Consider the following 26039-nt stretch of genomic DNA (forward strand, 5'->3'; position numbering starts at 1 on the left):
AATTTATAAGCGGCGATACCAAAAATTTAAAATACGCACGAAACCTATAGAAAATATAGCAACATCGAAATAAATACACTTAATTCAACTCTAATGTGGTTTTCTTTATAAGTTCTCAGTTAAGTTCTTTAATTAGGACTAAAATACCAAAGCAAGATTGCAAGGGTACCAGCTAATTCGAATTCGACCAAAATCTTAAGATCACTGCTACAATTAGGGATTGTTTTGTTCAAGTGTAATCCATTTATCAAAGCTTTAGACTTTTTAATTCTTAGTTTAGCTTTAGAATTTCTTTAGATTTCCCGGATTTTCAGTTTGATTTCCCTAAATGTGGGAAATTTCCCTCGATCTGGTATCACTGACGTTTTCTATTATTAGACTTTATAATCATCTCCACCAGGAATTTCCCTAATTTTCAGTTTGATTTACCTAATTTGATGAGATTTCCCTCAATCTGGTATCACTGACGGTTGCTATTATTAGACTTAAAAATCATCTCCATCGAAAATTTCCCAAAATTTCCCTAATTTTCAATTTGATTTCCCTAAATGTGGGAAATTTCCCTCGATCTGGTATCACTGACGTTTTCTATTATTAGACTTTATAATCATCTCCACCAGGAATTTCCCTAATTTTCAGTTTGATTTACCTAATTTGATGAGATTTCCCTCAATCTGGTATCACTGACGGTTGCTATTATTAGACTTCAAAATCATCTCCTTCGAAAATTTCCCAAAATTTCCCTAATTTTCAATTTGATTTCCCTAAATATATTGAATTAATTTTAACGTTTACGATTTTGTTAAATTCCCCTCTATCTAGCAACGCTGATTTCATCACGGCCGTGAACATCTGTTGAAACTAAAACTTACATTTATTGTTTGGCAAGTTGGTATGATATCTAAATCAAAATATCAATAAAATCCATGGCTAAAATCCATACGTAATGAGAACAGTGACCAAATAAAACACCTTAACGATATTTCGATGCAAAAAAGGGGTAGTACAGAGGGTGAACGTCGCATTTGCATAGTTCGGCAATTGATATTTTGGAACGTCGAAAAGGTGGCGGGAAAATCACGAGCGAACAGGATCAAACACGGGTTGGATAAAGTGCTCCCACAAAACTCCGCTGTAGTTGGAACACGAAAGCGCACTTTTTCAATAAAAAATATAAATGAACTGAGGTACACGCTAAATGGATAACTCATCCCAAAATGCAGTTTCCTTTATCAATCGTTCTTGTCTAGCATTCTACGAAATCTATTAAACCTAGGCAACTACGTAGTTTTCGGTAATAAAAAAAGTGATGCGTACGGGGGAACACAATTTTATTATTTTTTTGGACGATTCGATTTTGGGACTAATAGAAAAATGGACTTGACTGTCATCTAATAAACATGACTCACAAAAACGTTAAACTGTTTTAAACTCCCGACACGTGGCGGCGCTGTTGTAGTAGGGCTGATTCGCAATTCTACAGGAAAGCGATAATTCTAGGGGGAAGTCAATTTAGAACGCCATCTGTACGTGAGGAAATAATTATAAAAAAAATTAATGTTACGTGATTTGTGATATCTTTGGGATACCTTTGTGATACCTTTGTGATATCTTTGGGATACCTTTGTGATACCTTTGTGATATCTTTGTGATATCCTTGTGATATCCGGCGATATAGTTCCATTTCGTTCCAAAATAAATCATAGAAAATATACAAGAGGAAAAGCAACTCGCGACGATTTATAATCTTGGGTGTACTTAAAGTATTTCCGGTATGACTTAAGCCGTACAAACGCGTATTTTAAGTCTTGTCAGAGCTACAGTTGCTATTCTATCTATATTTTCTATGAATAAATGCATGGCGTTCAAAATTAGATCGAAATTACCAGGGGTACAAATCCAGTACACTTTATTTGCAACCGAAAACTATCGCTACGCCCCCTTTGGTTCGCCATTGAAACCTAGATAGGTATTTAATTTTTTTTATTTAATGATAGGTAGCGGCAAAAGCAGAGGCTATTAGTTTTTCCTCGTCGTTATTCGTAAATTTGACTTTATAAATAATGATACTTGCATTTTAATATAATTTTTGCGTCGTTTGCTTATTTTTTGATAAGATTATTTCAGAAAAACGCATAGGCGTACCTCAGAGAAGCTAGCGCCGTTACGCCACCTAGACTCGTTTGACTAAATGATTTTCGAAATCTTGAAATCATATTGAAAATCAGTTCTAAAAACTTTAAATCAGCCTAAATAACCAGAAATCAATTCAAGAAAATTATGCTCCCAAATCTCAAAATAACTTTGATAATCCCGTACGCTAAATTTGCAAATGTTGTACCCCTCAGAAATTATACTAAAATATACCTCAAAAAACGACTTTAAAACTCAAAACTTTTTGTGATATATCAGGACATGGCTGCCAGACCAATGCGCAATATTACCCAAAACTCAATGAACGAGCCAAACAATTTCGACTTATTTACGTATTTTATTTACCAAATATTTGTTTTCATTATAGTATCTGTACATTTTTTGACTTTATAATAATGGGCTCTGGTGTTTATTACGTATTTCGTCGATCTGAAAGCAATAACCACGTAACTTGATTTACGTAGATTTTGCATTTGAAGGAGTGAATTAAATTCTTCGTGAAACTATGATACCGCCCATATAGCAGCTACGTGGATTTCCCTTTCAGACAACGATTTAATCTAAATTATTTTTTAAATATATTTATAAGTACTATACGTAGAAGATATACAATGGCAATTTCAGTTTTGTAAATTTGAATTGATATTTTTTTGGAAACACGAAATAATCGAAACAAATAACGCAAAACGAGAATTAAATGACTAGATTGATAATTAGTGTGTGGTGACTAGATATTTATTAATCAATTTAAATAATTTTTTGGCTTTATGTACGTCTCAATGTTATATTTCATATAACTTCCGCTTCGTGCGTTTTACATACCCTGAGACATAGTTGAGAATTTCAAAATTTAAAACTAAGCACCGTCAAAACTAATTTTAAATATTTATACCGAGTATTTAAAGAAGAGTAGTTTTTAAGAAATAAAACTGTAATTTAAATGACGTAAAAACGAATCGATGTAGTTTTGAAGTTATTTGGATATTGAACGAAATTGGAATGTTCGAGTGTTGCCCGAAAACGTAATTTTCTTCCCCTTGACCTTTGCAATTTTTCTCAATTTCTGGAAAACCCTGTTTTAACCGGTAAAAGTACAAAGATAGCTGACCAACAAACCGATACGCTATTTCGAATTGGGGCCGCAGTGTCTCAAATGTTTTCCAGTGACAAGCGAGAATTCATTCGTAATAACACTTATGTACACTTATTTCGCATCGCGCCGAACTTCGCGTTTCGTGACGTGGCGGCGCGTGGTGACGCGAAAGCGAATCACGACGGCATTACCGGCGTCATCCGTGACTCAACCGCGACAACGTGTCTTCGCGCCACCATCACCACAGTCACTCGGTTTGTTCAGTGACTTCGCCCATGACGGGGTACACCATAGGTCACGCGTAGTGGGGGTAGGAGCCGATGTGGCTCGTGACGTGTCCGGCGTGGTGGGACATGCCGTGTCCGGCCGAAGCGGCCGCGATGTTGGAGTACAGGTTGGCGCTGGGATTGGTCCAGTAAGAGGTGGGCGACGGGAAGATGCTCCCCGTGGAAGAGGGGATGCCAGCGTGAGGGCCGACCGCGAAGTTCAACTTGGGGCTGTGGTGGTAACTCGGCATGAACAAGTCCGACTGGTACTTGTAAGCGGCCGGATCCGCCGCCGCGGGCTGCGTGGCTTGAGCCAAGCCTTGGAAGTCGAACTTGTAGGCGTAGCGTTTGCCGTGCACTTTGGTCATGATGTTCTTGTCGTAGTAGTAGCGCAAGGCCCGACTCAGCTTGTCGTAGTTCATGTTGGGCTTGCTCTTGCGCTCGCCCCAGCGCCTGGCCACCTCGTCCGGGTCGGTCAGCTTGAACTCTCCGTTGGTCCCCTCCCACGTGATGCAGTTGGCGTTGCTGCTGTCGGACAAAAGTTCCAGTAAAAACTGCCACAGCTGAATTTGCCCGCTTCCTGTTAGTTCAAAGGTTAGTCCAATGGGAGTTAGTGACGAAAGAGATAAAGAGAAAATAGAAACACGCAGTTTAGTGTTAGTTTCGTTAAAATATATATTAACAGGAGACTTCATATGTATACATTTGGAATGTCTAAATTCTCATTTTCATGCTCGCTGGTAGCGGGTAAAAATCGACAAAATCCGCTTCAGCTATACACTTTTTCATTTTCCGCGTCGATCTGTTTCAAACAGATATTTTAGCTTTATTTTCACGCTTGCGAGTGGCGGAAGCGAATTTTGACGATTTTTATCCGCTACCATGAAAATGGGGCTTAAGGCAGCGGTTCCCAAAAGCTAGGAGCAACAAACACAATGCATCTAGCCTTAAAATACGCTAACGCAGTGTTGTGTACAAATTTCATTGGACGAGCCTTTACGCTGAACGTTTTACGGGCGGGGGGAAGAAAATTTCGGAATTTTCCAATTCCGACGGCATCAGGCGCTAAAGCGTCTAACCAATGAAAACTGTACGCGAGAAAATGCACGACTTTTGACGGGTTGCGTTAATAATAATAATCAGCTACGCTAATACCCAAGGCACCACCTTAGGCCTAAGTCATCAAGCGACTTTAGAAGCCATTAATTCAGGTGGCCGGATTCTCCTTGTGTGGGGTGCTGCGTTTGTTGCTCCTAGGTGGAAGGGTCACAGGGGTTCCGAGAATTCGCAGCGCGGCCATCTTTGTTGGTGTCAAGAGTCTTTTAAGATAAGTTAAAAAATGAGTTGGGGTTCCGCCAGAATTAGGTGGGTAATTTAGGGTTCCAGAGTAAAACCAAAATTGGGAACCGCTGCTCTAAGGATCCATTGCCACCGTGATGCGAATGCGTCTTATGAAACGTCGAATCTAAGACGTTGCGCGTATTTTCAAAATCCTTGACTGACCGCCGCCCCTAAGGAAATTATCCGCCGTATGAGAATCAGCAGGGTCATCATAGTCTTCCTTAGACATTCCGAGTGAATACATATATATTTTATTGATATTAGTAATTAGGAAAAATGTTACGAAATACTCAAAAGAAAACAGTTATTGTTATAGGAGTTTCTTAAAGGCCGACTACATAGTTGTTGGTTTACTCTGTCATTTCATTGGAAGTTGGCTGGCTGCAAGGCACCTGAGCTACGCAAACAGTCAACTTCCAGTGAAAATTCAGAGTAAACCGAACAACAACATAGTGGGCCTTTAAGAACGTACAAAACACTAGTCTATATAGGATCCTACTTCCATCAGTATTTGGTTAAAATATACTATCAAACATTTAGTCAATACCCACTGAACGTGAAAATGATTGAGGATTTCAATAACGCATTAAGCGTTATTATAAGAAATTCGTGGTTAAAATATACCAGCAATAATTGTAAATTAGCTTCTTTCAAACAGTGCTACGAGGTGGAACCGTGGAAAATGCCAGGTGGACAATAGGGTGGAAAATAGTGGAAAATAGTGGAAAATTCCGGTCTGGACAAAAGTGAATTTAGTGACCAATCTGGCCAAAAGTGGACCATAAATATTTTTACCACAAAAAATTATAAAATAATAATAATGAAAGATATTTTAACACAGAAATTTCAGATTTGGGCTACTTAAGGCAAAGGAATGGTCAGATTCTGATTAACATTAGAATAGTCGTTAAAGGAACTAAATAATAAACATAGAATTTGTCAGATAACTATTAAAGTGTCAAGGTAAAATTGAATTCCCTGACTTTTCCTTAATTTCCCTGACGTGTGGCAACCCTGAATGAATTATAACTTTGTAAGTTCAATTTAACTGAGACATTTTTACAATAAACTTCTTAAAAATGTAATTCCAATTACTTTTTTAAGTTTTGAAATGCAATTTTTTTTTATTAGTTACTGTTTGCCACTTTTTACCAATTTGCCACTTTTGGCCAATTTTCCACTATTTGTAACTTTTTGCTATTTTCCACTATTTGTAACTTTTTGCTATTTTCCACTATTTGCCACTATTTGAAAATTTTCCACTATTTTCCACTATTTGCCAATTTTCCACCATTTGTAACTTTTTGTCCATTTTCCACTATTTTCCACCATTGGCCAATTTTCCACTATTTTCCACCATTGGCCAATTTTCCACTATTTGTAACTTTTTGCCCATTTTCACACTATTTTCCCTTTTTGGCCAATTTTCCACTATTTGTAACTTTTGGCCCATTTTCCACTATTTTCAACTATTTGTAACTTTTTGCCCATTTTCCACTATTAGCCACTATTAGCCACTATTATCCAATTTTCCACTATTTTCCACTGGCCTGGACTTTTCTCGAAAAAGGCGGCTTTATAGGAACACTGCTCTCAAAGTGGAGAGATTTATCCCTCCTTCTGAGAGCGCGCTTATTTGCTTTTCCGTTTCCCAATGAGAAGAAAGCTGCGCGGAAGAAAAGGGCCGACAGCGAAACCGCCATCTTCCTCTCTCTTCGGAAACTGGCCCAGTCGGCGGCGTCCTTCCGCGACTCCCATCCGGCTCACTCCGCGCTACCGACGCTCTCTCTCTCTGGCGCTCGGATCAAAGTCCGCGACGCCGACCGCGCCGAGACACGGAAACGAGCCTTCTACATTCTGTCGGCCAACGTCCACCTTCCGAACCGTATTCGTAAACAGGATAGACCGCGAGCGCGCGCGCCCAAAACAGATAGCCGCGTATTACGCTAAATCCTTTTAGTAGTCCATAGCGGACGGACGAAGAAAGAATAGACGTTAAATAAAGAATGGTTCTTTCGCGGAAAACAAGAGCTCCTCCTTTTCGCGAATTAGACGGGAAGAAAACAAAATCAAAGAGAAAGTATCCTGAGGGGGGGAAGCGCTAGTTTATTTCTTTATTTTCCGCTCCTTTCGTTTTCTTCTCCACTGACTGTGTTTCGCGCCGAAGTGACGTCGCTTTCTCCTCCGGCGAGGAAGCGAGTCCCTTACGGCCACGGGTTTCTCGGACTTCCGGCCAAGTCACGCTCACTTTACCCGTTTCCTTTTACACTCTGCCGACGCCGACGCCATTCCCCGCTTTCCTCCCTCCCCGAGCATCCGTATCCCCCCTCCACGCCCTATTGCTCCAACTCTTTAGCACTTCTTGCCACATTCCGAGCTTATAGTTCCCTTATTCCTTGCTGTTTCAAATTATAGCGCTTTAAAAAGTCACCCTTTTCAAGATTATTTTCTACGTTTTTTCGATCAGTAACTCTATTGGAATTTTGGGCAAATTTAAGCCATTAAAACCTTATTTTCGTGTTCGTTTGATGTTGGAAAAAGCCTCAAAATCTTGCTTTCGTTACTTGCTAGTACGAAGGTAAAACCCTATTTTCATGCTCGTTTGAAGTGGGTAAAAACCTCAAAATTTGCTTCCATTACTTGCTAGTATGTACGAAGGTAAAACCCTATTTTCATGCTCGTTCGAATTGGGTAAAAATCCTCAAAATCTGCTTCCATTACTTGCTAGTATGTACGAAGGTAAAACCCTATTTTCATGCTCGTTTGAATTGGGTAAAAATCCTCAAAATCTGCTTCCATTACTTGCTAGTACGAAGGTAAAACCCTATTTTCATGCTCGTTTGAATTGGGTAAAAATCCTCAAAATCTGCTTCCATTACTTGCTAGTACGAAGGTAAAACCCTATTTTCATGCTCGTTTGAATTGGGTAAAAATCCTCAAAATCTGCTTCCATTACTTGCTAGTACGAAGGTAAAACCCTATTTTCATGCTCGTTTGAATTGGGTAAAAATCCTCAAAATCTGCTTCCATTACTTGCTAGTACGAAGGTAAAACCCTATTTTCATGCTCGTTTGAATTGGGTAAAAATCCTCAAAATCTGCTTCCATTACTTGCTAGTATGAAGGTAAAACCCTATTTTCATGCTCGTTTGAATTGGGTAAAAATCCTCAAAATCTGCTTCCATTACTTGCTAGTACGAAGGTAAAACCCTATTTTCATGCTCGTTTGAATTGGGTAAAAATCCTCAAAATCTGCTTCCATTACTTGCTAGTACGAAGGTAAAACCCTATTTTCATGCTCGTTTGAAGTTGGTAAAAAAGCCTAGAAATCTGCTTTCATTTTTTGCTACTACGAACGTAAAGTCCTATTTTCATGCTCGTTTGTAATGGGTAAAAATCCTCAAAATCTGCATCCATTAATTTCCAGTTGAACACATTACTTATCAACTAGAAGCCGATTGTTGTAAATTCTTGAAGCTACAGCTGATTTTAAGGGTTTTTCCCAGCTACTGGCTAGCGTGAACAATATTTTTCTTTAAAAGGAGTATAACTTTAGCTTCGACTAGTACTAACTCCCTTTAAAATTTCCAAAACTACACCCCACAAAACGCAATAAAACCAATATTAATAAATCAATCAACAATTACCTGAACTGGCTAATCGACTGCTAGTTGGTCCGAACACTTGATATGGATCTGCAAAGCAAAGCGGAAAATAATATTATAACCATACTTCTTTTAATACGTCAAAAGTCAGCGCAATAATAGACCCGCTTTAAAAAAAGCGACACAATATTCTTCCCCAAATTGGCCGAGCCATCAAAACAAACAAGTCTTAAAACGATATAAGGAGGGAGAAGGAGATAACGTAATCCATATATTCCGTAGCGTGGCCAGGCTGATTACGTACGTAGAGCTCTTAGTAGTATAGCGCAACCCGCCCTTTTTTCGTAGCAGTCCCTTTTCGTTTTGGCAAACCGGAAGCGAGAGAACGGAAGTGAGCTCATCAAAGTCGCAGCCTCGGAGAGCCAGGTAAACAGACGTCATGGAATATTTTAATAACTCTCACGCCTCAATATTTTCTTTGCGCAGAAACTCAGCCGCCCGCAGTCCTTATGTAAAGGGAGACAACGAGACAGAAATGGCCCCAGCTATATACTTTCTATCCCATTCGCCTTTTTTATTTTTTACTCCGAGCTCTTGGCTCGCTAGAAGAGCAATACGCAGTTCGTTTAGAGGTTTTTTTTGTAGTAAGTTCTATATCAATAGCCCGCGGACGTTAGTCTAGGTTTTTAGCTGAGAGATGACCGCGGAAAATGGCTTTTTAATCATTTCATTTTATATTGATCTCCGTATAGAGTATGGTGGAAAATATGGTTTGATTTGATTTCGAAGTTACTTTTCCTAGAGCTTAGATTTTAGTCTAAAATTGACCTATAAACGCCTGTAGAAGTATTCAACTCTCAGTACACCGATGTACAGCGTGATGCCTACTACCAGGGTGTTTTCGCAGTTGCAAATAGATTTTCGGAATATAAATTTAACTATTTTATATTTTTCTTGTTCATTTGATCATAGACTTTCCGAAAATGTTACCCACTTGATGAAATACCGTCGTTAAGTTTATTTCATATTATAATTAAAATTACTCGCAGCGACCCACTGCGGCTTTTATTTTGAACGATAATTTTATCACGCCTAGTTTGTGACGTTATTGACTACGGTTTTGTCAAAATTTTTCCCACTGCATCTCGGCTGCCCCATGGCAAAACCTTCTAACCAACAAATTTTGGAAAAATTAGATTTTTATGCATCAGTATTACTAAGGCATGTACAAAAGTACTGTAAAGGTTTCAGGTAAAAGTCATAAATATTTAACTATTTATGACTTAAAAAATGGTTTGGGATTTTATAATTTTCGCATTAAAAACCACGTTAAAATCTTTTAACTTAGATTTTGAAAAAGTCAAATATCTCAAAATTATGATCGTGTTGGTTAAAAGGTTTTGCCATGGGACAGCCGATCTGGTGGATTATATAGTTGCCACTATCCAACCCAGATCATACTTGTAATATCATTGGGCGATATGGCGATGCCAATTAAGCGCGCGCTCTAAAGAATAAGCGCGAGCGCGTGTTTTTTAAACTAAATTCAAGAGTAGAATCCCATGGTTCTATAGAGTGCCAGCAGCTTGAAACCCTGCGACGTCACCAATGTTAAACGTCTATTGCGAAAAAAAGCGAGTTTTCATGACAACCACTGCGGAAGCTACGGCTGTGACGTCACTAACTTTTAAAAACGCATCAACTGCTAGCACTCTATAGGAGATTTTTCAGTTTCGACTAAGGTATCAGTAGCATCTACATTTTAAAAACCAGCCTTAACTCTATGTTGGGGATAGCGGCCAATGAGAAATAACTTGTAGTCAATGACGTCAATCACCACGCTAAATTTTGAAATTGTTTTGGCGTTCTACTAATTATTTCCAATTAACTACGAAACGAGTATTTTAAACGTAAGCGGTTCATTTTATAACAAAATTAAGGTGGTTAAAAATAATTTGCAACTTACTCTACCGGTAAGTTAGAAAATAAAATAATACAATACAATACAATACAGGGTTGCCACAGTTTTTTCTTATTCAAATTCCCGGACTTTTCCAGGTTTTCCCTGGCTATCTCCGGAGATTTTCCCTGAGTTATTTTGTGGCTAAATTTTGTATTTGTTTACCCTAAATTTTAGTAAACGTTTCCTATTTACAACCGGAATTAAATTCAATGACATTTCCCTGATTTTTGGACTAATTCTTAAAATTCCCTGATTTTTGGACTAATTCTTAAAATTCCCTGATTTTTAGACCCATATTGAAATTCCCTGACTTTTCCAGGAATTCCAGGTTTTCCAGGTACCGTGGCAACCCGGCAATATTACACTAAAATGATAAAACAATAGAAAATATACAATTGTATAAACAAGGCTAAGAAAGTAGAATCAAAACGACATTTAAAGAATAATTTTAAGATGGATTTAAAAACAAAGTAACGACATCGTTTCTTTAACAAATTCCGAACCTTAACAAAACTGTAATCTTTAAAACTTTAGCTTCCCTCAAATAAAAGCGGAAAAAACATGTAAATGCCACAAATCTAAATACAAAATCACAATCCGCCTCGTTTGGGGCAATTACTCGGTTAACTTTTAGGGTAACTTCTCGAAACGGGTAAAATTTCAATCCCAAATAAAAAAGCGTCGATTCCCCTTCCCAAAAGGTTATATTTAACCTATAGAAAATTCCCTCGTGGTCCTCCTTATTCCAAAAAAAAATCAGAGTCGAAGAGTCACCCCTCCAAAACCTTCCAAAATTCGGATAAAACTATATAGAGTACAGAGAGAAGAGTGCGTATATGGGACGATGAAAGTTAAATCCCAAAGTCCTGATTGAGTACACGCGTGGTGGAGGCACATGGGGTGGCGTGGGGGCGAGAGCGGCGAGAGGGGATCCAAATTGGGCCTTTGATCATTGCCTTGTTTCCCGAATGGCGGCGATCAACTTGACTTACTATATAAAGCCCCGTTTCCAACTTTGCGGGGTGCCCTCGCTTTTGGGGGATTTGTAGCTTACTATATAGAGTATAGACGAAGTTTGTAGACGCGGAAAGGACGCATATGGGACTAGCCAACGAGCGATTGCAAACAGCCCCCCTAATTTCATTACCTAATCCCGATTCTGAGCGAACTCGAGCCAATTTATCGATAGGATTTACTGGAAATGTTGATTGTAGTTAGAGGCGTTTTACCTTTGCTTAGAACTTCGAACCGACAATGTTTTCTAGCCGCGATTCGCCCATTTTTCAGAGAGTAAATTGTGATGATAAATGGTTGGTAATTATACGAAAATGTAGAATAATATAAAACCGGAAGAGTTAGAAAAGAAATTGGAGGAAAAACTACGTTTTATTGAGGAAAATAAAGCTAAGTTTTACCTTTATTTTGTTATAACGATATTATATAAAAAGCTAGAATGCGAAGAGTTTGAAAATACCAAGAAATTGGAGGGAACGATATGAAAGATGAAAGATTAGAAAAGATCAACAAATTGGAGGGAACGATATAAAACATGAAAGGTTAGAAAATACCAACAAATTGGAGGAAAAACTACATTTTATTGAGATAAATGGAACTTAGTTTTACCTTTACTTGGTTATAAATATTCGATATAAAACGCTAGTACGCGAAGAGTTAGAATATACCAAGAAATTGGAGGGAACGATATAAAACATGAAAGGCTAGAAAAAACCAACAAATTAGACTAAAAACTACCTTTTATTGAGTTAGGAAAATAAAGCTTAGTTTCACCTTTAATTTGTTATAACGATACGATATAAAACGGTAGTACGCGAAGAGTTAGAAAAGACCAACAAATTGGAGGAAAAAACTACCTTTTATTGAGGAAAATGGAACTTAGTTTTACCTTTAATTTGTTATAAAGATACGATACAAAACGCTAGTACGCAAAGAGTTAGAAACGACCAACAAATTGGATGGAACAATATAAAACATGAAAGGTTAGAAAATACCAACAAATTGGAGGAAAAAACTACCTTTTATTGAGGAAAATAAAGTTAAGTTTTACCTTTAATTAGTTAAAAGGATACGATATAAACGCTAGAACGGGAAGAGTTAGAAATTAACATCAAATTGGAGGAACAAATTAGGTTTTATTGAGAAAAAAAGCTTAGTCTTTTCTAACTTTATGTTTGTATAGTTCCCATTCTCTATATCAACGAAAATCAACAATTTGACAAGTAAAACGTTTTTCAAATGTATACAGTTTATTTAAATATTGCCTTCGAAATTGGCACAGGAATTCGGAAATTGGGCAAAGCTAATATAGATATTTTAATTTATGTAACAGTAAAGATTGAACCAATTTGAATATATTTTTTCATCACGGAAATTCACGGTTAAAGATTTACCGCCAAGACATCTCCACAATAAACCACTTTAATTTAGACATCTTTTAAAACATATTATATTTTGTATCTCGCAATAAATACTTTATACGTCCTGGATACTGCGGAGTGCGCTAAATTAACACACATTCATGACCTGTTTTTCCCTTTCCTTTCAGTCATATTATTGAAACTATAAAATTATAGTTTAATGGCAATACAATAATATACATAAAGGCATAAGTAACAGAAAACCAATAAGTATGACCCTTGTAGCCTTGCTCGTGCATTTTTAATTACTAAATCCTTTCTTCTCCAAAGATAAATCAGTAAAACGACTAGCATCTCTGTAACCCGGAAGTTAAACCTTCATGATTTCAATTTTTCTATTCGTCATCCAAAAGGAGTCAAAGTTAAAATTCAGACAATCATATAGATCGATTTACAATTTTTAAGGGGCAGAGACCACTTTAAAGGGGTAAATTCATCCGAGGTAACGTGGTGATGGCGTTATTTGTTAGTAGATGGCGTTCCGATAGCAACATGACGTCATAATTTTGATTTTCAACGATTGGTTGAAAGTTTTCAGTTTTTAGTGGAGAACGGTTTGGTCTGGATTTAAAATACAAAATTATCTTCCCTGATTGGATAGTTTAAAATTGTATTATAGTGCCATCTATGGCAGAGAGTGTTAACTACTGTTAAAATTAATTGTTAATTTAAATTACAAAAATTATATATTTTTAATAAGAATTTAAAGTACTATAATTTAGTAATTAATAAATAACTTTTTAAAAAAAGTTTATTTTTCATAAACTTTATAGTGTCGCCATCTACCTCAAACATTATTAAATAGGAAGGTACCTCGGGTGGGTTTCGCCCCTTTTTGCATATTTCACTGTAGGCAATATGTGAATGCGTCTATAGTACTCCAAAATATTTCGTCTGTTGCTATATACGCATAAGCCTAAAAATTGTAGTATTCAAAATCGCGCGCCAAATTCCTGGAATTTCAACGTAATGGAAGTTAGGTTAGATTATTTCATGGCACCGCTACCGAGTGGCACTATTTATAAATTTATTTGGCGTTACTGTGAAGAAAGAACTATAGTAAATAAAAATCCTAATGTCATACTAACAAGGAGACATCCCGAAGTGTAACCCAACGATTTTGTTCAAACTCGGGGGTTTGGTAGACCTTCATGTAACTTGAAAAATCCTAAAGGGAACTTATTCAATGGGCAACCGTTTTGCCATGGCAACGAAAAATGTTTTTGACAACACAAAATATGAAATTTTCCCATTGAAAATAACATGGGATTTTTACCTCAAATTGATCAATAGTTTATCAGTTTTGATGTTTTTTTTTGTAAATTTATATCTATTTTGTCTATTTTTGTAATTTTCGAAATTTTGAAATTGGTTAAAATTTTTCACAGGGGGGGGGGGGTCCTAGGAATCGTTCAGAATCCCATGTTATTTTCAATGGGAAAATTTAATTTGTTGTTGTCAAAATCATTTTTCGTTGCCATGGCAAAACGGTTGCCCATTGAATAAATTAACTTAAGGATTTTTCAAGTTGCATGAAGGTCTACCAATCCCCCGAGTTTGAACAAAATCGGTGGGTTACACTTCGGGATGTCTCCTTGTAAGAGGTGTTATGTTACTTATGATAAAGGTAATAAATTTCCAGGTATAGCAGACGACAATTTAAAAAAGCCGGATTAATAGCGTGGAGGAAACGGGCTAGGCAGGAGCGATTGACACCCAAGGCGAATGCAACGAGACTAGGCCGAACACCTCACACAGTGTAGGGAAGGTTCAACCCAAAGGGGCCGCGAAGAAAGTACGGGCGGCACAATAGCAAAAGGAGAGATGGAGGGGGGGTTTCTCTCTCCTTTTTTCCATTTCGGGGCCTCGTCCGTCATCAGTCGACAATTTCCGCCCGAAAAATGCGTGGGGCTAAAAACTGTCGAATTTCCTCCGCGAATGATAGTTTTCCACATAGATGGCGACTCCGCAGCGCGTTTCCCCAAGACGCGAACTTTACCCCCCACCCACCTTCGACGCTTTTAGTAAACTAAGCCTCGGTCCATTTACGCGAACTTTACCCCCCACCCACCTTCGACGCTTTTAGTAAACTAAGCCTCGGTCCATTTTTCTTAGACGCGAAAATTACCAGTTTTCTAAGTCGTCGCTACGCGTCGCTGTTGACTTAATAAAGAGTTTGGAATGGCCTTTCCCCGCCGTAACTCGTTAGCGAAGGAAGACTAAAGGCTACTGGGGGGTCTTTATGGTCCAAAAAGCGGCGGTGATAAATAAAACGGACCGATGGGTCCCGACGAAATAGTAGGAAGAAAAAAATGGCGACAATAATTTCCGTTGCTTGTTAAATTTCTCTTCCCCAAAAGCGGCTTTTTCGAGCCTTTTTCTTCCGCGTTCCCTCTTTTAAAAACGCTCTCTTCCTTCCGCGCCCTGTTTCGGATGGTTTATGGCCCTCCCCGCCTCACCCCTCCCTTTCCTAAACGCGATTTTCGCCCAAAATAGAAAAATCTGTATCGCTCTCTCCCCTCAGCCCCGTCCTGGTCCCGCCCTGCCCCACCCTGCCGCCATTTCGCGAGAAAAAGATTTATATAAGAAAAGAGCCTTCAACTGGTGGTGTAAATGGTAGAATATTTGTCACAAATTTTACTACTGATCTTTGGCGACATTTTTGGGGGGGGGCTTCCTACAAAAGAACGGCTTTTAATACGTGAAAAAAAATGATATTTGGGTTGGGGTCTTTTAAAAATGGCTTGAATGTATCATATTTATAAAGGCTTTCAAATAAAACACTGTTGTGGGTAAATGTTTGAATTATTTTTTAAATGGAGAGGCTAGAACTAAACTCGGAGTTGAAAAATTGGAGCCAAGTTTGTCTGTCTACATTTAATGTTGCGACTAAAGATAACATTGGTGTCGTCAGAACATTTTTTATTTGACATGAGTTGGCGAATACTTTTATCCTTCCCCCGGGCAGTTTAAAGCAACTGTCGGCTCTATCATTGCCACCTGTTTTATGATATGACCTTTGTTATTAGAGATGGCAATGAGTCTATTCGATTCTTGGGAAAAACGACTTTACTGGAGAGCCTGGTGCCATCTATTAATGGCAAAGGAAACTAAATTTAAAAATAGCGAAACAATAATGTCGTCAGAGAATCATTGTAGAGTATTATAATTGGACAACTTATACTCTACTTAGTAGAATTTAACCATAATTATATATCCCATATAAAATTTATACTTAAAAATTACTATAATTTAAGTTACCGTCAAATTTACAGACGAGCCAATCAACGCGAAGGGTACCTATAAGTACCCGCCTTTTGGGTCAAAATGTAGCTTAACTATCTTGTTTTGATTACTTGACGTCTAGCCGACACTTGCTTTAAGGTCAATTTCGAGCTAACATTTTTCTGGGAATAACTATAAAAAGTTGGTAGTGGAGTAGCTCCGAACAGCATAGAGCAGACGAATATTCTTCACCTGTTAAAACTACGGGTTTGAAAAGCATCGTAATTTTGAAGTCTATAAACCGACAGATTTGGTGAATTTCAAATTTCATTTTTCGCGTGAAAATACGCCGCCATGTTAGGGTATAAAAGCATATACATAAGCCTGTTATACCTAAAGGTACTGTCACGCGCAAAAACGTAATTTTGAAATAGGTCAATCACGGAAGTAAAAAACGGCATGACGCAAAAATATTGCATTAGGCCTAACGGGGATTTTTTGCGTCAACGTTCACGGTAGTAGCGATTTCGGCCTCGTGAAAAGCAGCCTTAAGGGAAAACAGCAAGCTCAGTCGGAGAACATTTACAGACGTGTTAACGCGACTCCATGACGTATTTATTCCAGCTATTGTAAAACAAAGAGCCAGTCGTTATAAAGTATCAATTGTCCGCGATAGTAGTCTGGGTGGAGAGCTAAGCGTGAATAAAAGTAAGGTCCGATGGATAAATCCGACACAAAGAGCAGGCCGCAAAAACTCTTGATTTATTCCGAGCTCGTCGCGGTGACCAAAAAGCACGCTCTTCCCGGGTTTTTAAGGGGCAGGCCGACCTAAGATTGACAAAGTGGCCACTGAGGTCCGAGAGAACAAATAGAAAAGGCGAATGCCCGTGAAGAAGCAGCTTATTTCGAGTGCTTCTACTTAACCATCACCGCCAACTACGCATCAACCGCTGGACTAAGTTTCGAGGATTTTTGGTTCGGGTTTTGGCGGCCGTGATCCGAATACTGTTACTGACAAATCTCGCTTTTGTTGGACTTGGAGAAAAGTTTTTGTTGAAGGTCTTATTCCCGGCGCGCAAAACAAAGACTTCATTCTAGAGTTGTAAGTCGGAAAATTTTCCGTATTTTTCCGAAAAAAATTAAAAAATCCTTCATTCCATGATTAGTCTAATATATTGTTTGCCAATTTAAATAAAGCGGCATTTTCGCCTAATTTTTTCGAATCTAAAAGTAAAACTAAACCACTAAACTAGTTAAAACTGATTAACAATGTAACACTATTAATTTTTTGTAGTATTTTTACTGTTATTAGATAAATTATATCGATTAAAAGTTTAAATCAATAAAAACCCTTAAAAAGTAATTTATGTTTCAATTGTTTATTTTTCCGATTTGCGGAAAATTTTCCGCAGTTCAGAAACTTTTCTGGAAATTTTTCCGGAAAATTAACAACACTACTTCATTATCATTTAAAACTGAAAGTTTAAAGAGATTAATAAGCTGATCCGACCTTCTTTTGATGCAAATATTGTAGATATTCAACCTACTGTAAATTTTTGTCATAGCAGACGCGTTTTCGTAATCTCTAGATTCGTTTCTCATACGTAGGCCTAACGTATAATAACCATAAGTATGACACTACCCATTGTTTTAATGCTAATTTCCTGTCCGAACCTGACACTGACATTCTCGCCACACGTACTCGAACTGAGTACTTCACGGACCAAAAATCTAAGGGGACTCACTGTTCAGTCTTTAATAAGAACGCGTTAATAATGGGAATAGGAAAATCACGTTTAATTTTAGTTCAATGTGGACAAACTTGGCGTAGCTGAAGTCGATTTCCGATGTAGTTTCGTAGAGATAAGCTGGAGCGTTCACGTTCAATTTTGACAAAATGGCGCAGTTGTTGTCAGTCAAATGATTATTCTTAGTAACTTTTAGACCTTTTATTTTTTAAATTGGTTCTTTAAACGTTTAAGTAATGTAAATAAACCATTGTGTTAAGTAAAAATAACCAGTAAACCTCGTATGGCTAAGGGTTTTTATTTTATCAAATTCATTGGAATCCATTTCATTTCTAAGCTTAAAAAATTTCATTTCTAAGCTTAAAAAATTTAATGAACTAAGCCTAACCTAACTTTCTCGCACGTACTGTCGCCTAAGTCCCGACTAAGATTCTCGTAGTGGTAGATGAACAGAATTCTCGAGTTGCTTCAAAGCGGGTGTACCTCAGTAAGCCTTCCATAATAATCCACGCCTATCGTGTCAAAATATCTTGATCCTTGGTCCATGGTAGCGTGTTATCGTCCTTGGTAGTCGTATATTTTGCCTTAGACATAATTAGACACTAGATGGCTCTGATAAAAATAAGGTCGGTGATAATTTCTAGAATCCCGTCAGCTTTGCTAATTTATAGTTCAGCAACAGATCTAGAGATGGCGCCACGTTTTGGCTAATTACAGAAAAATTCTCTATTCTCGATTAAGAAACTAAAATCTCGGCCAATTCATCCGTACATTCTTCCGCTCTCAAAAACCAAACCCAATAGCCAATAATATCCAACAGATGGCGGTTTTCGCAGATTATAGAAGCTTAAAATCTCGTTGGGTCAGTCTGACATTTTTTCCCAACCCCAGACGGTAAGAGGATTAGACCAAGGCCTAAAATATAAGTAGACAGATAGTCTGTAAAATCTCGGACAACGGACGAGAGCTCAAACTAATCACGGCCAACTGTATTCGTTAAGCATAGACCTCGGAGCAAAACGTTGAAGTATATACGAGCGTCGATCCTGATCCTGCTCTCGTGGTCTCTCTATCAGCATCGCGATACGCTCGAGTAGTTGATACGCGGCTAACGGCTTATCGTGGTAAAACAACGCCAAGTTCCAACGATGAGAAATTCACTCAAAATGTTTCGATTGCCGGAGATGGCAATCTGCCCGGATCGGATACGCCCTCCCGTAGGTTTTGCCAAAGCCCTTCTAAATAATAACCTATGTTCGTTTAAGTATTACAAATTAGAGTCGGGAAATCTCCGCGGATAGGCTTGTATAAATTATCAGTTATAATAGGACACTATGACGACGGCGCTTCAAATATACTGTTTAGATATAAACGAATTTGCGGCGCGCAAGTTGGTGGTAGAACAAACTGAAAGTTGTCTCGACGCGATAGAGGGGACAAAGGACATGGCGGACACGCGGGAATTTGTTTTTCCAAGTTTTCCGGAAGTGTCCGGATGGTCCGGAACCGGACGCGCAGGAAGCGCTCGAGAGGTATTTCCGGAAGCGAGATTGTCTTCGCTTCCGCTGACCAGTTTTACGAGTCTAAGCGTCTGGCAGCGGCTATTTTAAAGCGGTTAGCCTTTCGTTGACGTAACGAAATCTATCCCTCGCCAGAGATGACTCTATAAGCGGCCCGCTCATCAACCGTCGCTTCAATAATGACGAATAGACTATACCATCCCTCCTAGCCGTATCTCCGCTGTCAACTAATCGACCACGACGGTGGGGCCCTCACCCTTTCGACTATTAATGAAAATGCTACTGTTAATTGAAAACAAGAGTCGCTATGCGCGGATGGCGAATCGTTTTATTTAAATAAATGCGGGGTCTTTTTAAGGGAACTTTCACTCCGTTCAAGCGAGAGTTTGTAAACACTAATTTGGAAACCGAAAGACAGGTGGGAAACTTTGTATTTGGAGTCGGAGTACTGATGGAGAGATAAAATGTCGATATTTACCTTGCATATTTCGGATGTGCGGGTGCGAGTGGGCGTCCAGACCCGGTTTCGTCATTCCGGGAATTGCATTGTGTCCATAGCCTGAAAGAAATCACGGAATTGCTTGATTACTCTTGTTGTCGAAATAATAGCATTTATTATGGTCAAAATGGCCCAATCATTTTACGGGTACAACTTTTATCGAAATTTGCATCCAATAATGTGTTATATTCCATCCTGATACACTTTATTTTAAAAGGCTGAGGAACTATCCTCACGAAAGCAGTTGATCAAATTTGATTCAATAATTACATTCAAAACTGGGCAGATCCAAATTTGACCGTTTAAAGGCAATATAAGTCGCTAGATGCCTAGCTGATTATTATTATTATTATTATTATTATTATTATTATCATCATCTTGAAATATATATTCTTAGGTGCTTTCTTTTGGCTGGTTCCGGGATTTCGGAGTAGGGCAAGAAGAGTAAGGCTATGACGTCATTTTACTCCGATTCTGTGGTGGCGAGTAGTTGAGTCAGAGTAAAAACGTTTTTCCAAAATGGCTGCCTGTGGCCTTTTATTGTATAAAGGCAATAAAATTCGCTAGATAACTTGGGCCTAAGGTGGTGCCTTGGGTACTAGCCTAGCTGATTATTATTATTATTATTTTACCTAAATTATAAATATTTAAATTCTGGATTTTTTTGAGATCGCGTTGATTTTTACACAAAGATTTGATACAAAGGCACATATGATCGCGTGTACATAAACCCAATGGTCTATTTCGAACTCGTGTATCTGGCGGGTTAATCTGTCTGGCTTTGATTCACAATGGTCAGTTCCTAGCGTGGGCCGACTGCATCGGGGGCTGAACTCGTAATAAACTGACCAAAGGGTTCCTTATCGGACCCCGTTCCCATAGAAACCATCGGGGTCAGCGCGTGCCGGACACGACGCGGCTGTACTAAAGAGAAAACGGCTGACGTCACTGTGTCCGGTCGTATAGCGGATAGAAATCACAAATAAGAAGACCGTAACAAAAGAGGTATGCCACCCTGTGGCGCGTACATTCTATAAACATGATCACTAATAAGTTTCAGATAAAAATAAACTACTTTATATTCCTCTATTCGCGACCGAAAACTATCGCTACGCTCCCTTTGGTTCGCCATTAAAATCTTGATAGGTAGCGGCAAAAGCAGAGGCTATTAATTTTTTCTCGTCGTTATTCGTAAATTTGACTATATAAATAATGATACTTGCATTTTAATATAATTTTGGCATCGTTTGCTTATTTTTTGATAAAATTATTTCAGAAAAACGTCCGTAGCAGACGCTAGATCGTAGGCCGTTACGCCATCTAGACTCGTTTCGGTCGCGAATAGCACTCTTTTATGCCAGATTCTACCAATATACGCTCCCCCCCCGTAATACTGGTGAAATTAATTACCCCTCCAGTGAGATACTACGTTTTTCAAAATTATAACATTTAAATTATTTTACTATTTTGGGGGTTATTTTGGTTCGTATATTTTTAAGCTTGATATTAATGTACATTTTCTTAAACAACTCTACCTCAAAAAATAATTGAAATTCAAAGTCCCACAACTTAATTACCAAGTAAGGTCATTTGTAATAATAAACTAAATCTTTTAAAGGGAATTGAATCTGCAAAAGTTTCTTTAAGGAAAACTCCAATAATTTTAAAGATTAACTCGTAACAAACCACTAAACAGCGCCAAAAAATGTCAAAAGCCAAATGAGGGAGCGGATGATATTGGAACTACTATGTGGTGAACGAATGAATTTATTCATTTCCACCATGGATATGTATTAGGTAGCCTCAGTCGTTAGGATGGAAGGGACTTAGTTATTATGACGTCGGTCACGCGCTGCCACTCAAAAATTGTATTCAAGGGCAACGTTTTGAAACTTGACTAGCTTTCAGTGGCAAGGCTTAGCGCGAAATTTAGTTTCTAAAATTTTAATACACACCTTTTTCATTGAACGAAAATAGGTAAGAATATTAACAATAAATTCCTTTATTTATGATTATCAAGTAATTTTGTAATAGTTCAGGTATTTTCCTAAGAATGACTAGTCATTTTCTTCGCCGGTTAAAAGGCGCAATCCCAGAAATATTTTGTGGATCGAGTCAACCATCAGTGCCGTATTTCCGCCTAGGTCAACCTAGGCCGTGGCCTAGGGGCCCATCCTTGGAAGGGGCCCCTAGTGACCTTAATTACTGTATTCGAAGGCATAAATCTATAATATCAATCGTAATTTATATTGTAGAAATTCCTAGGTAGAAGATTTAGTTTTAAAATTACCAAACTTTCTGCCTGGCAGTTTACGGACGCAGCCTTAAATCGCAATGTGGCATACTTATCGCGTATTTAGTCGACGATTTTTCAGAGCTTTTATTTAGTAATATAACCTTAGAGCTCAGACTTCTACGCTGAATCAGGGAAATTCAGGCACAGCCTAGTTCCAGGGATAAGAGTAAATGCAGCGCGTGAAAAGGGGGCCCAAACTCCTTATCTGACTTGGCACCTTTAGCATAATCGCTACGGTATTCTTTTATTCAATTTAGGGTTTAATTCTATACCAGTATTTTACCGGAAACGGTTTATTAATACACTTATAAGGGAATGAGTTTATGCTATTAGAATACCCAAAAAAGTTCGTTGATACACCATTAATGGTTTGAATTTATACCTTTAAGATATGCAAGCCGGTTTACTAATATACTGTTTAGGGGGCGAGTTTCTGCTATAAGAATACGAAAAACAGTTTAATAATACACCGTTAATGGCTTGAATTCATACCTTAAACATACCCAAAACGGTTTAAAGCATGGTTTGGATTTACACCGTCCAGCACCCGAACGGTTTTAAACTAAACGCTTTACGGTATGAATTTCTGACAAAAATGAATATACCCTAAAAGGTTTTTTTTATACCCTTAATTTTTACTGTGTGCCTATGGGCCCAGGATCTCTAAGTCCGGCCCTGTCAACGACAGATAGTAGAAAGGGTACTGATATAGTTCAATATTCATGGTTGAAATGAATAAATTAATGCTATAGACTATATTTAATTTAATTGAAATCAAGAATGCATTTATCGTCTTATCAAAGTCATTCTCTGTAATAAAATAAATAAATAAAAACATTGTATACGTCAAATTCCCTAATAACGCCATCTAAGACACCAAAACTCCAAAAGCTTATAATATCTCTCTTAAGAAAATACATATCGGCCATAAAAATGAACATGAACCTTCGCAGGCTCGACGCGGATTCATTTTGTATTTGCCCTAATCATGTAAAAGGTTTAACAATACACTGCGTAGGAAAATGTACTAACTAATAAAAAAATTTCCTTCAGTAATAGTTTTCGAAAAGTCATCTAGCTACTTTTAATGCCTTTAAATCAGGTGGCCGTGTTACAATGCGAAGGAGGGTGGTGGCCAGCCCTCCATGCCACGCGAGCCAACAGCTCCCTACACTCACTATTACCGTTAACCAGTGGAGTAGCGAGGATATTTGGTGCCCAGGGCAAAACACCTAAATTTGTGCCCCCCCCCCGGTACTTTTGAAGTTTCAACAATAATGAGTTTAATCAGGAATCCATACCTCCACTTGGAATGCTTATCCTGGCGTATCGCGTATGGTAAATCACTCTGACGGCTTTGGCCCCGCCTACGAGAAAAAAATCCCTTTTGCACGCGCTCGCTTCTCACGTTGTTGTTTATTAAGTTAACATAGTGACGTCAAAAAAACCGTCAGCCACATCGAGACGAAAATCTGCCGCGATAAGCATTCCAAGTAGAGGTATGGATTCCTGATTTAATATATAATCCAACAAATCAGTTTTAATACTTTGGCACCCCGTTAGCCACCAGTGCCCAAGGCGGGTGCACCCCCCCCCCCCTTCGGTACGCCACTGCCGTTAACCTCTACAAGTTTTTATGGAAAGGGAAAACCGAAGAACTCGTGAGAAACGCTTTTAAACGGTGAGGAGAAAACTTGCAAACTCAACGCAAGCATGTTCCAAGCGAATGGGATAGCTTTTTCATTTCCCTACTAAAAACTGTAACAAAGTAATAATTATGGGTTCACCGAAGTAATATGATTAAAAGTAGCGCTGGTTTGAGAAGACGGCAATCGTCAAATGGCCCAGACGACTAGTAAACAAACTTTTTTGTCACCTGGAAAATGCCGTCAGAGACGCGTGTCGCTACATAATGAAAGGCACCGCCGAAAGGGGGCGCAACTACCGTTCGCCCTTGTTATTTCTTTTGTCCGACCCGCGGCATGGATAAAAAAAATTGTTCCAAAGTCAACAGTTTGTTACCGTTATACGATGCCATAAAAGATCAAAAGCCGGTTGTTATTGAAAGAGTCAAATTCAATGTCCACCCTGACGACACCTAGTGGCGGAAACGAGTTTGACCTTATCCCTGGCAATCATTTGGCGTCTATTATTTTGCAATATCAACATAGTTAATAAAAAATTGACGTCCGAAATTGAAGGGTACGTTTATAAGTAGGAAGTAATTTCGGAATTCCGAGTTGGGCAGAATAGACAATCAATTGACTAAACTGAGTTTCATTTGACACTTTCATATCAAAAATTTCGACTTAAAGGCCTAGATTGTCTTCTGCCTGTCCCCCTTTAAATCATTCCAACTTGTTCAGCGGTTGGCCTACCACCAGGGAATTTGTGCTCCACTAAGTTAATTTATAATAATAATAATAATAAGAAAAAAACCTAGGCCTTTAACCACCGAATCTAAACTATATTGATATGTAGCTGTGCTAAATAACCTAGCTATACAGGGTGTTTCAAAACATAATGCAAAATTTGAAGGAGTTGTAGGGGGTGAGTTGAGAAGTATGCCTGTTTTTGCCCTTTTTCCTACGATGAGTTAAAAGAGCGCCAGAGAGCTTCAAAGTGTGGCCTATTAGACCCTGGAAGTAGGCTGCAACAAGCGCAAAACCAAGCAGCAGGGAAATGCGAACATTAAGGTTTGGGTTCGTGTGATAGGTAAAAAAAGAACTTTGTAAAAAAATCGAGGTCACCAGTGTAAAAAAGTAAACTTAAACAGTATTTAAAGTCCCCGCTGCTTGTTGCAGCCTACCTCCAGGGGCTAGTAGCCCACACTTTGAAGCCCTCTGGCGCTCTTTTAACTCATCGTAGGAAAAAGGGCAAAAACAGGCATACTTCTCAACTCACCCCCAACAACTCCTTCAAATTTTGCATAACCTTTGGAAACACCCTGTATAATATAAGCGTGCTAAAATATAAGCACTGACTTAAAAAAATTAATATTATTGCGAATGTAACCAGTTTTAAACTATCGTTATTAAGTCCATTTATAGAAATTAAAGGTATTGAAACTATGAAAATTGTGTAAAGGGCCACAAAGGCGTGATAGTAGATTTTGGTTCAGGGGGGAGATGGCGCAAAAATTTTAAACACGTGATCCTATGCCACCCTTCCTACGCCTTTGATGGTAGATCCCATATTTAATAATAAAATAATAATAATCAGCGAGGCTAATACCCAAGGCACCACCTTAGGCCTAAGTCATCAAGCGACTTTTGAAGCCTTAAATTCAGGTGGCCGGGTTACAATGCGTAGGAGGGTGGTGGAAAGCCCTGCATGCCACGCGATCGAGCCAACAGCTCCCTACACTAACTATTACCGTTAACCTCAACAAGTTGGAAGGGGAAACCGAAGAACTCGAGGGAAAACCCCTTAAACCAGTGGGGAGAGAACTTGCAAACTCAAGTAGCTAGATCAGCAAACTAATAAACCTCAAATAATAATATCCCCTTAATAAGATAAATTTGTGGTAAACTTTGTCGCCACCAAAAAGGAAGTTATCCCGAAAGAAAATATGGCAAATAAAGAAACCGATCGATCGATTGTAGGTCCTATAAAAGAGGAGCATCGTCGACAAACTAGTCGGTGCGAAAAGTGGGGAAGAATCAATTGGATCGAGTCGGCAGCACGTCGGGCGACGGTAATTACAGGGGCTGCTTGATGGCGGGAGGAGCGAGTGGCGCTGCCTTGGGAGGGAGGACGACCACATCATCATCGCATTGACAGAGCTAATGAGCCTCGGTCGGCCATCTCTCCGCGGACCCGTTAAACGCGACTAAAAACTATAGGGAAGATTGTAACACAATGTCCCGGGTAGAAAGCGCTAGCTCAAATTAAT

At 38.6% G+C, this 26039-nt stretch overlaps 1 protein-coding gene across 1 annotated transcript in view; it reads right to left on the reverse strand.

Annotated features, from left to right (window-relative positions):
- Window positions 1-3117: 3117 nt before the first annotated feature.
- LOC149926574 (transcriptional regulator Erg-like) overlaps window positions 3118-26039 on the reverse strand; it is a 76167-nt gene continuing 53245 nt past the window's right edge. The window contains exons 6-8 of the mRNA XM_090157716.1: window positions 19828-19908; window positions 8501-8548; window positions 3118-4093 (exon numbers count right to left, since the gene is read on the reverse strand). Of these exons, the coding sequence (XP_090013842.1) occupies window positions 3543-4093; window positions 8501-8548; window positions 19828-19908 (680 nt within the window). The 3' untranslated portion in view covers window positions 3118-3542. The remainder of the gene's footprint in view (window positions 4094-8500; window positions 8549-19827; window positions 19909-26039) is intronic.

This window comes from Leiobunum rupestre, chromosome 9, assembly GCF_980474605.1.
Source record: "Leiobunum rupestre chromosome 9, qqLeiRupe1.1.hap1, whole genome shotgun sequence".
Classification (NCBI taxonomy): Eukaryota; Metazoa; Arthropoda; class Arachnida; order Opiliones; family Sclerosomatidae; genus Leiobunum; species Leiobunum rupestre.